A 15,040-nucleotide genomic window follows, 5' to 3' on the forward strand; every position below is an offset into this window, starting at 1 on the left:
TACAAGCACAGGGGCCATCCCTCTAACCCCAGGGACATCTCAGACAGAACTGACCTACAGCTGTGACCCAGCTGCAGCCACCAACAGAGAGTCACTGTAGGTGAGAGGAAGCAGCAGCATGGACAGAGGACATTGTGTCACCCCAGTGCAGTCATGGATTTTCAAGCTGGTTTGATGTTATCCTTGAATCTGGCACAGGTGACAAGCTGGACTGGAGGGAGGTCTCTGAGTCCCTCCCGCAGGGTACAGTGCTGCCAGTGCTCAGGGAATAAGGGCCATGGGAGATGTCAAGCCCCAGACCACAGCCAGGAGCCCTCAGTGCCTCTGAGCTGTTAAAGAATAAATGTAACTCAGTCCCCACCCTACAAAGGAAAGATTTTCCTTCCAGAAGTTGCTGTTTGGGATGTTCAGCATTTTTCATCAAAACCACAAGCTTGTCTTGTTTTCCTCTCTTTTCTATGATATGTCTCTAATGGGTAATTTGAGCACCGGGACAATGACTGATGGATGCAGCTGGAAAATCAATAAAGAGCTAAATCTGGAGTAGGGTGACTCCTGTTCACTTCCCTGGCTGCACCAGTGGCCAAAGTACTTCAGCTTTCATCACACTGTGCTGTACAGACACTGTCAAATTTGGGAGTCATGTGAGTTCACATTCCCAACATGGAAACATCTGCAGCTGGACACAGCACCGTGGGACATCCAAACTCTGGGTCTCACCCTGTGGTTCCCCTGCAGCCAAGCACAGGGTGGGGTAGTGAGGCTCCAGTGCCAATCCAGGAGCTCTCCCAAAGCCGCTTCTGGGGCTTTTCTCTGAGCTGGGATCTGTCCTGTCTGCCCATGCCAGGAGCCACTGTGTGCTTGGAGATGTTCATGCTGGCCTCTGCCAAAACACAGATCTTCTCACTGGTACTTTTTGAGGTCAAACTGGGCCAGAAAACACATGTCAGGGTTTTGGGTTTTTCCTAAAGTAGAAGTGATTACCACCCACAGGGCCCACAGCACAGGGAAACAAGGACGATGACACATTCCCACAAGAGCTTTTCCAATAGTTTTGCTGTGTTTGCCAGTGTTGGAGGTGGATTTTGGGGTTCAGTGAGGTGCTGGGGATGGAGCCAGCCATAGGGCTGAGACTCGAGGCTGTGTCAGGGATTATGGTGTCCCTATCCCCATCCAAGCGTTGGACAATGCTGGAGGAGTTGCAGCCAGCATCACCAGGTGCTTCGTGCTGGACTGCAATGGGTGGAAGCAGTGCTGGGATCCCAGCTGGGATCCAACCTGGAATGGGACTGCTGAGGCTGGGTCACTGTTATCCAGGGCTCTCCTGAAGGAATGTCCTGGATGGATGGGTCACTGTTATCCAGGGCTCTCCTGAAGGAATGTCCTGGATGGATGGGTCATTGTTATCCAGGGCTCTCCTGAAGGACCATCCCGAGGGGATGGGTATCCCGCGTGTCCCGGTGGTGTCACCCAGAACATTCCCAGGAGCATCTCGCGTGTCCCGGTGGTGTCACTCTGGGCATTCCCAAAGGAACATCCCGCGTGTCCCGGTGGTGTCACTCTGGGCATTCCCAAAGGAACATCCCGCGTGTCCCGGCGGTGTCACTCTGGGCATTCCCAAAGGAACATCCCGCGTGTCCCGGCGGTGTCACCCAGAGCATTCCCAAAGGAACATCCCGCGTGTCCCGGCGGTGTCACCCAGAGCATTCCCAAAGGAACATCCCGCGTGTCCCGGCGGTGTCACCCAGAGCATTCCCAAAGGAACATCCCGCGTGTCCCGGCGGTGTCACTCTGGGCATTCCCAAAGGAACATCCCGTGTGTCCCGGCGGTGTCACCCAGAGCATTCCCAGGAACATCCCGCGTGTCCCGGCGGTGTCACCCAGAGCATTCCCAAAGGAACCTCCCGCGTGTCCCGGCGGTGTCACCTCCCGGCCCTGGGGGGACAGGGACATTTGGGGGGCTGGTGCCCTCTGCAGGCGCGGACAGGGATCGCAGCCCGGTTTGTGCCGGGAAACTCCTCCTGGATCATCGGGTGCCGCCGTCCCCCAGCACTGCCGAGGCCACCTCTAACCCACGTCCCTGGTCCCCATGTCCCCACATCCACACTGATTTTAAAACCCTCCGGAACTGTGATTCCATTCCTGTCCTGGGCAGGGCTGGACAATCCTTTTGGTGAGGGGATTTTCCTTAATATCCAACCTAAACCTCCCCTGGAGCGACTTGAGGTTGTTCCCTGTCATCCTTGTTATCTGGGAGAGGAGACCGACCCCTGTGTGGGTCCCCTCTCCTTTCAGGTGGCTGTAGAAGGTGCTGTATAAAACATGGATTCCTGTCTCACGTTTTTTTTACTCTAATAAAGATACCTGATAGCCAGAAACCCAGCAGCTGCCACAATGCCAAGAGAAGTGACTATAACTAACAGTCAATCTGATCCCAGACTTGATTTGGCTTTCTTGCACCCTTACAGAAGTACAATGAAATGCTAGGAGGTGAAGGAAAATAAATCTGCTTAATGCACTCCAAATCATTTCATGCTGCTGTAAAACAAAATTCGAGTTAGTTGGATGGGAGGAGATTGCAACAGAACCTTTGCCTGTATCAAGCAGAACTGTCAGCAATACTTTTAGGGAGAAAAGCACCACAGCAAACAAAAACATCAAGCTCCTTTGGTTTAGGCTCTGACCATGCCCACCTGCCCCAGGACCACCCTCACCCATGGGGCAGATACAAATCTTCTATTTCCACACAAGCACTCACAAATAGTGACAAATAAAACCCCTGTGGGTTGTATCCATTCCCCATCCCAGCCCTGGGCTGGGGGAACCGAGCTGGGTGCTGCTGAGGGACAGTTACCCCTCAGGAGGAGTTGTCCCCAGGGCTGTGACCCAGCAGATGGATAAGAGACTCCGAGACGTGGCTCCAGTGGGTGACCAAGCCTGGACACATCCTCATCTCCTCATCCAGGCATCCCCTGGGGTCTCTTCCTTCACCAAGCACCCCAGGAAAGTGCTGCAGAGGCTGCCCAGGGTGGGTGAACACCAAGGCCACCCCATGACAGGGAGCAATAGCTCAGGGGTTTGCACATTTCTCCCTTTTCAAGTCTCTTTTTACCACTATACGTTCCATTATTTTGAATTTAGTCAAAGCCTTCAAGATTGTATTTTTTTCTTCCAAGCCAGTTATAAAAAGGACATTGGAATTACAGTTCCAGTGCTAACAATAGCATTACTCAAAGCTGCTGCCCAGAAGTGGGGAGCTCTGCATAGAATAAAGACCTAAACTAAAATGTCAATAATAACTCCTTTTTTTCTCTCCCTGTCTTCCAGCCCACACAATCTACTTGGGTCCCTCTATCTTAATGAGCATTAAAATGGTTTCAAATTAGATCTACAGAAAATTGAATTTCTTTCCCTCAGAAGCTTAGTCTGGCCTTTAAAGGCCACTGATGATATTTTGGTTTTGTGTAAGAGCATCTTTGATCTCAGCTCACAGAGAGACACGGCTCATTACCAGCAATTTGTTGCTGTTGAAATGTGAGTGGAGAAGGACAAACACCATGGAGAGAGAGTCAGGGAGAGGTTTGGCCCCAGACCCAGTAGCCCCATGTGGCTCTCCTGGCCTGACCCTGGCCCCCAGGCTGGCAGGTGGGTGGTCACAGGCTGGTGCTGGGTTTGCAGCCAGCTGCTCTCAGCTTGGTTTTGTCCCCAAAAATGTGGGATCAAAGCCCCATGAGCCTGACCTGAGCTCCAGGTGGGCTGTTTGGAGAGTCCTCAGGGACTCTCAGCAGTGTCTTGCTGAGATGCAGCAGTGACCTGGCAATGCACAATGGCTTTTCTTGTATTGCTTCTGCTAAGTAGCAATCTCTCCACATCCGAGCTGGCACTTGCTCCAAGGGCCTCTGGGGAAGGGGTCAGGCTGCCTGTGACCTGCTGCTCCCTTACTGCTGGGAAGATGCAGCAATCAGACTTTCCAGGAAAGCCTGTTACCATGGCAGGGCCTGGCTGCGGCAAAAAAAAAAAAAAAAAATCTAGATGGTGCAAAGCTGAGCAGTCCTGAGCACTGCAGTGCCCTGGGGCAGCACTCACTGTCTGGGGGATGTTTGTATGGCACAAATGGCCTCAGGGTGAGCAGCCTGGGTTAAGCTGGGGCTTGTACCTGGGTGTAAGAGGAGCCACCAGGCCTGTCCTCAAGGCAGCAGAGGCTGTGACAGTGCAGAGCACAGCAGAGCAGCCCCTGTCCCTGCTTGTCTCAGTCACACTGGGAGGGGCAGAGACCCTGTAGGTCACAGCAGCACTTGGTTGCTGCTTGAGAAATCTCTGCAAAGAACACAGCTGCCCCAGGTGTTCCTAGAGCAGCCTCAGCAAAGGAGTCCTTCATGACCTGCAGCAGCTCCCTCTTCTCACCAGCACCCTCCTGAGCCCTCAGTCCTACTGGTGGGGGAACAGGGCCAGGAAAGCCGACACAAGCACCCACCAGCTGCAGGCTGAGAACTGCATGGCTGTCAGGCATTAATGACCATAACCAGCCCCACCTGGATCCCAGCCCCACATGGATCCCAGCCCATGGGCTCTGAGATGTTTATTTAAGCTCTGCCAGAACCACCACTCCCTGTTAGAGTTTTACTGAAGAGTGTTGGTCACCTAGACCTTAACCCATAGACTACAGAGCTACCAGAAAATCCCCAGGCTGTGTCTTGCCCTGATTGCCCTCACCAAGCCTCATCCTGACCTACAAGTTGATTCTTCTGGCTTGATTTCAGACCTGCCTTATTATAGGGAACTTTCCTGATGGTCTAGACTCCTGGAAGAACACTTCTACCCTCAGTGGGTGGGTTCCTTGGAACAGGGACAGGCCTTTGCTGGTGGGACTCTGCTCTGTGGCTGAGGGGCCTCTTCTGGCTCCCTGGACCTCTGGGAGTACCTGGCCCTTGCTGTGACCTGATGGGTGGGAGAGGGGGTTGTACAAAAGCCTACAGGAGAAAATCATGTGTTGGGTGTGGGGAATTCAATTTCTTCATCAATCCTTACTTCTTGTAGCTGCTGAGGAGCAATGCCCGTGATAGGATGTGCATGGGATGATGAGATGCAATTGCCATAATGCTTTTCTCTTTTTCCTTTAAGCTTTTTGCAGCTTCTCTAGGTGCTTGGGTTGCAGCAAGGAAGGCCAGCAGTGAAATTATATCAGCAGAGCTGCCCAAGAGAAGGAGGGAGAGGCTGGCCTGTAGCTGCAGGCAGGTGTCCAGTGGAGAGATGATCCAAACCGAAATGAAGCTCTTTCTCCTGATATTTATAGATGAAGCTATTTCTCCTGGTGCTGCTCTAGCCTGGTAACTGTAATAACACAAATTGAATGCATTTGTTGGCCTTGACTCCCATCAGGGCAGATGTTTTCAGTGTCTGAAATGTCAATGCAAGGCAGGTTTTAAAGGGACTCTGTAAAAATAGCTGTAATAGGGCTGGGATTGTGATATTTGCCATGGCACAAGTGGTGGATGCTGTTGGGAAACAGCTGCTAGTAGAAGAACTGGTTTGATTCTGAACTGTTTTCAGCTCCCAACATAAAAGGAGAGTGGGGAAATATAACTGTGATATTGTAGCTCAGGGAAAGTAAAAGTTTGACACATTTGGCAGTAGCTGATCTATAAGGAAACTCCAGCCCTGAAGGGATAAAATCAGTGAGGGGAGATGTAGCTGGGGTGATTGTCTTGTCCTGGAGTGAGCTCCATGGAGATGGATCCACACTGTGTCTGGGATGTTTTCACCTCATCCACATGTTCTCAGGGAACTAAAGCCTGTTAACAGTTATCTTGGCTGTATTAATTCAGGCATACCAAGTTCTTTCCCTTCCTTGTACTTAGATCAAGGTCCCAAGGCTTAACCAGCTCTTCAGTGCACAGAATGTTTTTTCTCACTGCCACTAAATTTGGGGAAGGGAAAGACTGTTAGGGTCTTGTACATCCCTCAGTGCTGCTCTGTCCTCCTTTGCTTTCTGAGTTATGCTGTTGGAACAAGCTAGCCTGCTCTTGGCTTTCAGTTTAATGGATGAACCTCTTGGATGTCTGTGTGTGGTCTCCAAGGCTCTGCCCTCCTGGCTGCACACACTGGATGTTTCTCTGCCTCCTTCTGCCAGGCTGCCCTCTCATACCTCCCCTAGGTGTTGGAGGCTCTTGATGTGCTGCTAGACTCAGCTCCTTTGGGATTTTCTGTCAGGACGGGTCTCTGGGGTTGCACAGTGACTTCAGCTCTCATTTCCCAGTGGGAAAAGTGGGTGGTGGTACCTTGGCAGGTTTCCCCAGAGAGGCAATGTGAGGACAGTGTAGAGGCTTATCTTGCTCTGCTCCCACCACAGCAGAGCTGGCAGAGTACTGAGGGCACTCTGATGCCTCTTTCCATTGCTGTCCCCATAGTGACAAGTGCTGGCTGCCTCCTCAGGGCAGTTTTGCCCCCAGGTCCAGCCCCGGGCCACACCAAAATCACCTGCATTTCCATTGTCACCACCCTGTACCACCAATGGACCTGTGAAGGTGGGATGAGCAGTTTTCCTCCATGCACAGAGCTGGGAGGTGCTGGCAGGAGCAGCGTCCCAGGGGCTGCTGCTAGAACCTGTCATGAGCTGCTCCATCTTCTGGGGACAGTGAGTTTGATTTTTGGTAATTGGCCGAGTACAAGGGGCTGCATAGCTGTCATTGGTGCCTGGAAACACACTGTAGACCTCCCTCAGCTGCTGTGGCTGCCACCAGCTCAGGTGGCACGGGCAGGGAGTCACCTCAGGGTAGCAGCACTGTGCCAGGGTGTGGATGGGAAGGCATCGCTCCTGTCCTGGCATTGGAGGGCGTTTTGGTGCTGCCTCCTGCTCTGGCCAGAGCAGGTTTGTCAGGTGTGACTCACCTGCCGCGTGATGGCTCTGGCTGCTCTCAGCAGTGAGCTTTGAGTCTGGCGTATTAGCTCATGGAAACCCAATTAATGACTTGGCATAGGAAACACCCAGTGAGGGACAATCCCCGGGCAGCCTCGATGAGCAGCAAGGTGCGACAGCAGGGAGCACCTCTGCTGTCCCAGGTTTTTCCCCAGCATCCCCCTCTGATGCAGCCAGCCAGCAAACTCCTTTGGAAAGCATTACTTCGCAAAGAGAAATGTGCTGTGGCTGATGGTGCCCTCGGGCAGAGCCAGAGTGCTGCCTCAGCAGCAGCTTGGGCTGAGGCATTAACTCCTTCCCCTGCTTGCCTGGCTCGGGGTGGTTTTCTGGTCCTTGTGCCAGCACTGCTGGGGTGCCATCCTGTCCCTTACCCAGGCCCTGGGTAAGGGCTCTGCATGTAGCCTTACACCACCTTTTTGGTGGTTTTGTTTGGAAGGGGACCCTTGGCTGTGTCACCACGTGTTGATTGGGCTGTTCACTTCACTGGAGCCACTCTCATCAGCAGATGGAGGGGGTCAGTGTCACCCTGAGCCTTGCCCCTCTGGGTGCACCAAGCCATGGTTTGGCTCAGACATCCTGCCCCAGGATGTGCCATGAGGGCTGCTCACTGCATTCCTGCAGGAGCAGCTGCTGGGACATGTTTCTCCATGCTGGGGATTGCTATATTTTGCTCTGGACACATGGAATGACTGGTGGTGAGCAGGGAAATGAAGTCCTGCTTTCCTCAGCAGTGGGGTGAGGAGATGTGAACTGAGACAGGGAGTGAGATTGTCTATGAGCTGTCACAAGCAACCAGGTGTGGGAGAGGAGGAAGGGTATTTGTGGGGACCCTGCACCCCAGGGGTCTCCAGCTCTGTCCCTGATGTGACCCTTGGTGCAACATCTCCTGGGTTGTGTGGAGAGTTGAGGGGTTTCTTGGTGACTTCTGTCCCTGGCATGTAGGTCAGGGGCCCTTCCAGTTTTTTATCAACTGGAATTTTGACGTCTGGGATGCTTGAGTGAATTAATCCTAGCAGGAGGCTGCTGAGCCACACAGAGATCCAATCCTCTGGCTGGCAGTAGTGGTGGTCTCATGTCACCATTGTCATCACTGGCTCTCTGTCACAGGCTGTCTCCTCTACAGCCAGCAATGTGGGAGTGTTCCTCAGCCATTTCTGAAAGGAATTCAGTGGATTTAGGTGACAGTGCTGCAGGAGGTGTGATTGTGGACCTTGCCTGGGAGTGGCTATTGAGATGTCACTTCCCTGATTATGAGTCTGTGGTGAAGTGATCTCCCCACTGGGAGGGATGGGATCAAACATCAGGAGTGAGGGAAGCGCTGTTGGCTGGGGCTGTAGTGGATCACTGTCCTGGGCAGCCATGCTGAGATATTGTTACAGGAGAAAAGGGAAGTAGGAAAAGAAAAAGTGGGCAGTGAAGGGGAGGAAGGTGTGAAAGCCAGGTCAAATACAGGACCCAAATGTCTTGCACCTCAGGTGGTATCAGTGATCTTGTGCTGCTGAGATCAGAGATCTCCCTCTGCCTGCCCAGGGCATCTCTTGGGATGGCAGGTAACTGGGGATGGGGCTGCCCTGCTCTCACAGCAAAGTGTTTCCCTGGAGAGGACCCCATGAGCCTTTGACCTTAGCTTGCTTCTACATGTGGAAAATCAACTGCTGCCTTTCTCTGGCCCTGATAAACATGATGTGATTCTTGGTGTGATCCTGTGCAGGGCTGGGAGTTGGACTTTGATAGTCCTTATGGGTCCCTTCCAGTTCAGGATATTCCATGAGTCCATGAAATGTCATTTTTGCAGTGAGGAAGCAATGCAAAATCCTGAGTGATACTAGAGTATGAGAGTCCTGCCTGTGGTTTCAATTTTTTCTCAGGAAAGGTCCCACTGGGATCACTGAGACTGAGTGAATTCTCCTACTCCCACACCCTGTAAGTTGTGTAAAGACACTGCCATCCCTGCAGATGCTGAACCCCACAGGGAAGGGAGGACAAGCATCCCACCATCCAATCCTTCTCCCCAGGCCCATGCTGAGCAACGGGAACTCTTCCAGCAAAGGAGAGCAGAAATCCAGGCAGTGCAATTAGAATTATAATAATAGTAATTAATGCCTTGCCTCTCTCTAAGGATTTTCTAGTGAGGCTTGCCAGGTGCTTGCTGTGCATTAACTGATCAAAGCCACAGCACCCATGTGAAGGGGATGGGTGCCAGCTGGGCCACAGGACCTCAGTACCTCAGCTGGGGACTTGCTTCCCCTGCCCTCATCTTTCTCCATGGTTTGGAGGGGATGATTAGGAGGACCTTCTTTAAGAATCCCAGGGATGAAGGTTAATGGATGGGGGAGAAGGCCAGGTCAGGAGCATCCTGTGTGTTACCCAGGGGTGCTCCTCTGGCCCCAGTGATGTGAGCTGTAGAGCCTGTGTGCAAGGGCATAAATGAGCTCTAGTGCATTGAATCCTGTCTGTGCACGTGTTTGTATGTGGGAGGCTGCTCCTGCAACATGCGCTTCAGTCGACACACAAATGCCAGTCTGTGGGCTTGCACAGACACAAGCTAGCACAATAACATGGGGGCTGGAGAAAATGCTGTACAGGGAGAGGCTTGAAGAGCTCAAATTGCTGTTTGCCACAGACTGGGAGAGGTGTCTTTATTCTGATGTGTAAACACCATCACAAGGAGAAAGGATGTGGCACCAAAGGACCCTCTAACATCAGAGAACAGCAGAACAAGAAGCAAGGGCCAAAGCTGGCCTGAAGAGCAGGTGTGCATGCTGGCACAAAGGGGATGAGTGGAAACAAACTGCCAGGGGGCATGGCAAGGTTTCTTTTGCCTGGTGAAGGGCAGTCCCTCTGGTGGTGTGTCACACAAGTTGCCTCACAATCAGGCACCCAGTGTGAGGGCAAGCCAGTGTTATTTGTTACACTGTTAGAGCCCCTCACATTTCAGTCTCTTTCTCACTCTTTGAGTGAGGTCTGGGGCACAGTCTCAAGGTAGAGGTTGATGAAGCATCTGTGGGATGGAGCTCAAAGCAGCTGCCTGGGCTCCCTGCAGAGCCCCTGAGCAGTGGTACCTCCTGGCTCTGCACTGTGGGTGGTTTCTGATTGCTTCCTGCTCTCCTCTCATCCTCCCAGGGGTTAGGTTGTGCTGGGGCTGGTGGCCCTTGTGTCTGGGAGGTTTGGTGGCACTGATAGGCAGGTGGGGTTCCAGGAGCAGTGGGGAGCTGCTGCAGAGTCCTGGGACATTGTGCCAGTTGCCCAGAGAAGCTATGGCTGCCCCATCCCTGCAAGTATCCAAGGTCAGGTTGAATGGGGCTAGGAGCAACCTGGTCTGAAGGAAAGTGTCCCTGCATGTGAGGGGAGGAATGAGATGGTCTTTAAGGCTGCTCCCAGCCCAAACCAGTCTGTAATTGTATCACATGTTGATCCCAGAGATTTGTACACCACTGCTGGGACATCCAGTTCCAACACCACCCGTGGGGAAGCTGCCTGGGAGCTGCCTCTCAGATGAACCCACAGAAGGAGGATTGGGTCTTTGGCTGTGGCCTTCTGTGAGGGGAGAGATGGTGTGCAGGGAGGTGTGGCTGAATGGCACCACCTCTGCCTGAACTGCTGGAAGGTGTCAGCCTGAAACAAATGAGTAATTGTTGTTGCTGTTGTTATCAGATGACGTAGTTTACCTGCCAACAAATCAGCTGAGAAGCGGTGAGGCACTGAGTGAAGTAAGGAAATTATTTAGAAAGGTAATAAACCCAAGTGTAACATAAATATATCAGGGTAATGGATTTCACATACACAGGAATACAGAATGGCTGTCAGTGGTGTAGGTCGCACAGGGAGCCCTCCAAGGCAGCTCACATCTGTGTATTTTAGTTCAAGGGAAACCTAAAGGCCAGGTTCCACAAAGCTCTGCTGCTTTACTTCCCCGTCCATCACAGCCACTCCGGTGCCTGCCCTTACGGGGTGTGGTGGGCTCACGCAAGTCACACCCTCGCCAACCGCAGAAGGAGAGGGGAGAGATTGGAAATGCAAAAGCAAGAGATTTTGAGCGGGGAGAGATAGATCCATCTCGTAACAAGAGGGTAGGAGAGGCTCTGGTGCCGGGCAGCACCTGCCGGGCTCGCCCCTCTCCCCTGCAGCCACGAACCCTGGAGTGTCGGAGGTGGAAATGACCCGGTGAGGTACAAACTGCCCCAGGGGTAACGTGCTGTGCCTCACCCAGCTCCATCATTAACCCGGCATCACTCACGGCCCAGGTATGCCCAGGCATTTCCGCGCTGCCTCTCCCTGAGCAGTTCCAGCTCCCTCGCTGGGCTCAGCCCCAGCGCAGGGGAAACTGAGGCACGGTCAGATGGGGCTGTGCCTCCTCCGTGTCAGCGTGCACAGCTGGAAACTCCTGGAAAGACAAAAGGGGAACAAATCCAAGTCACAAGCAATGTCTGTGACTTAATGGTGGAGTCTTGTGTGTCTCACTCTTGCACATTTTACCCAGCACCCGTGCTTGAAGCTCATCTGTGCTGCTGGCAAAGCACGGCTCAGGTGCTGCTGAGCAGAGGATCATTGATAATTTTTTTCATTTTAATAACTACTATGTTCTTTGTCAGAAAATTTCATGTTCCTTGAAGTTAAGGGAATGTGGTGACATCTGAAAGGAAAATTTTATTCTAAACCTTGTCTTGATGTTTTTTTTTCTTCTCTCTTTAAATTTCCCTTTTAATAAGGGGAAAATGAGGAAGGGAGAGCACACATTGCAGAGGAAGTGAGATTTCCCACAACCACAGCAACAAAACTCTTCAAAATAATTTTTTAAAAGCAAAACAGCAGTCAAAAATATCAGAAAGCAAATTGTGGCAGTTTACCAAACATCCTTAGCTTACTTTTTTTTTCTTTTAAGCTGCTCTGAGTTTTAACTCCACTGATTCCTCACACAAGTAGATAAGAGGAATGACTCTGGGGCATGGGTGGGTGAGCAGGGAGGCAGGAATGTAAATACACATTATGACTGTGATGAGTAAAATCCTTCTGAATCCAGCAACACCAGAGGAATGATGGGTGCCCTGGCACTGCAGGCATTGAACACATTGAATTACTGAATCACAGACTCGTTTGGGAACTCAGAGGCCATCTCATCCCACTATCCTAGGATGCTCCAAGCCCTGTCCAGCCTGGTCGTGGGGACTTACAGGGATCCAGGGACAGCCACAGCTTCTCTGGGCACCCTGTCCCAGGGCCGCACCTCCCTCTAAGTAAAGATTTTTCTTCCTAACATCCAATCAAACCCTGCTGTCACTTTAAAACCTCTGCCCCTTCTCTTGTCACTATCTACCCATAAAAAAAGTCCCTTTCCTTCCATTTTTAAAGCCTTGCTAAGGTACTGGAAGTTTATAATGGGGTCTCCCTGAAGCCTTCTCCATGCTCCAATTATATCCATCCAGTTACATTTTACAGACTGCTCTACACACTGTAGCTGTGATCCAGAGGCTGGATCAGTGCTGTGACATCGCTGCTGGCCATTGCATGACAAGGAACTCTGTGTATCTTAGCACAAATCCTTGCAGTACTGTAGCTGTGCCTGAGTGCTTTTGTTCAGCTCCTGGTGCAGGAATCCTTTTAACTCATGTCATGACCTTGGGCAAGCAACTTTGCTGTGCTTAAAATTAACTTCTCTGCAAACAAGGCTCATAAATCTCCGTGTCAGGGGAAGCTGCGGCATGGCATGAGGGGCTTGGGTTTGGTGAAGGGTTTTTCCACCCTGAGTTGTCACATGTGTGGTGCCAGTGCTGCCCAGAGGTGGGGTGGCCCCAGCTGTGCTTCAAACCATGAGCCTTTGGCCACTTTCCATGAGGGGAAGGGGTTCAGTAAAATCTGCTGTAGCTCAGGGTGTTTTCGGCCCCTCCCCCTTCTCCTAATTTGTTTGGTTTTGCTGGCAGCGCTAAATAGGGGCTGCAGAGACTGATGAAAGAGGCTGCAGGCTCGTCTTACAAAATAAAAAGGCTGGAGCAAATTGGCGTGCCTAGCTTGGGAAAACAAAAGCTAAGGGCAGCACAAGGAGAGCGGTGTGCGGACAGATCCCTGGGTACGCCCTGCGGGAGCAGATGAGCTGCAGAAAGCCTTGGCACAAGACTCGGGAGTGTCTGTAGCCTGTGACTACACGCAGCCTGGAAACAAGAGGCTGCTCTTAAGCACCGGAGGAGGGAGAGCTGGAAAGGCTTCCCAGCAGGACCCCTGTGTGCCCGGAGCACACGGGCTCCTTTGGTGCCCTACGAAGGGTTTCAGGTTGCCACAGCTGCCACGAGGAGGGTCCCACAGCCCCACATGTCCAGGCTGGTGTCTGTCTGTCCAGCCAGGTCCGGGCTGGGTGTGCTCTGCAGATAAACAGCTCCTTTTACACTTATTCATTCTGCCTGTGTACACAGCCTGCTTTCCAGCGGGCGGGAGGTGTCTTTTCCCGGTGCTGCCTTTGATGTGGGTTTTACAAATGGTTTTTATTCAATCCGGCAGAGATGAGGGGGGAACACGGCAAAGATATGAAGTGTGCTGGTCATCCCTGGCTTCCTGGGACACCCTGACCTTCACTCTCTGATCCACAGAGTGCATGGGGCTGTCACTGACTCCCCAGCCCCAGGTGGCTGTCGGGTCCCTTGTATTTGCCTCTTACTGGACACTTAAAGCAACTGGGGTTTTAAAAACAGGAGCAGGGAGAGGTGACAGCTGGTCCTGGAGAATTACAGGGAGGAAATGAGATTAGACGGAGCAAGGATCACCAGGAGGCGAGATGGCCCCATGCTGGGCAATCAGCTCCTTCCCTCACAGCCTGACCCCACAAACAGTCCTTTCCCTCACAGCCTGACCCCACAAGCGGTTCCTTCCCTCACAGCCTGACCCTACAACCTGCTCCTTCCCTCACAGCAGTCAGGGATCCATCAGCTTCCCCTTCCCTCACAGCTCAGCCCCACAGTCTGCTCCTTCCCTCCCAGCACATCCTAACCCCTGGAACTGCCCTTTCCTTCACAGCCCAGCCCCATAAACAGCTCCTTCACTTACAGTAGTCAGGGATACATCAGCTTTCCCTTATAGCCTGACCCTATAGCAATGAGGGATCCATCAGCTACTCCTTCCCTCACAGCCCAGCCCCACAACCTGCTCTTTCCCCTGAGCCTGGCCGCACAACTGGTCCCTTCCCTCGGCCCTCAGGGCCCCACCAGCAGCCCCCTGCCCGCGGCCCGGCCGTGCCCCGCTCCTCAGGCCCGCCCCGCTCCCTCAGCGCGGCCGGGGCGGGGCGGGGCGGGGGCGGGCGCGGGGCGGGTCCCGCCGGCCGGGGCAGGCACAGCGCGGGCCGGGGCGCAGGTACCAGCGGAGCGGGGAGAGCGGCCGGGCCGGCGCGGCCATGGGGAAGGTGCAGCTCTTCGAGATCCGCCTGGGCGACAGCCGCGTCGTCTACAGCCCCGGCGAGCCGCTGGCCGGCACCGTCACCGTGCGGCTCTCGGGCTCGCTGCAGTACCGAGGTGAGCCCGCGGCCTGCCGTGCCCTGCCGTGCCCGCGGGGCCACACGGCGGGGCGGATATCCCGGGGAGGGCTTGGCGGGCTGCCCTGGCCGCGGGGCTCCGTGGGGATGGTGCCGGGGAGCGGCCGGGTGGCTCTGGGGCTGCCCCATCGCTGCTGCCCCCGCTGCCATGCGGCGGCCGGGAGGGGCTGATGGGAGCAACCTGCTGGATTATTTCCTCCTCCTCTTACTTTTCGCTCCCATCCCATAAATAAGCAAACATCCTCCCAACCCCCTTCCCAAAACAACCCAGCGCTGGGCTGTGCCACAGCAGCCTCCGGAGCTGGCGGGGGCCCAGGGTGGCAGCGGGAGGTGGTGGAGGAGCTCGCCCGCCTCGTTCTGCCTTCCCGGAGTCCTGCGGCTTCCCGGGGCTGCCGGCATCGCCCTGCACGGCCCCTGAGCCCCGAGCCTGGTGCCTTGGGTCGCACGGAGCCCGAGTGTGTTCGGGCAGGGCGATGGCAGGAGATGGGCGATGCCGTGTCCCGGTGGGCAGCAGCCCTGCCTCGACAGCAGGGAGGAGGTGGGCGATGCCGTGTCCTGGCAGGAGTGGTGCTCACCCACCGACAGCAGCGAGCGGCCGTGCTCTAACAGCT

At 53.8% G+C, this 15,040-nt stretch overlaps 1 protein-coding gene across 1 annotated transcript in view; it reads left to right on the top strand.

Moving 5' to 3' along the window:
- Positions 1-14,229: 14,229 nt before the first annotated feature.
- The window catches only part of ARRDC1 (arrestin domain containing 1), a 37,382-nt gene continuing 36,571 nt past the window's right edge, over positions 14,230-15,040 (top strand). Inside the window, exon 1 of the mRNA XM_033077791.1 lies at positions 14,230-14,409. Coding sequence (XP_032933682.1) covers positions 14,292-14,409 — 118 coding nt within the window. The 5' untranslated portion in view covers positions 14,230-14,291. The remainder of the gene's footprint in view (positions 14,410-15,040) is intronic.

This window comes from Catharus ustulatus, chromosome 21, assembly GCF_009819885.2.
Source record: "Catharus ustulatus isolate bCatUst1 chromosome 21, bCatUst1.pri.v2, whole genome shotgun sequence".
Lineage (NCBI taxonomy): Eukaryota > Metazoa > Chordata > Aves > Passeriformes > Turdidae > Catharus > Catharus ustulatus.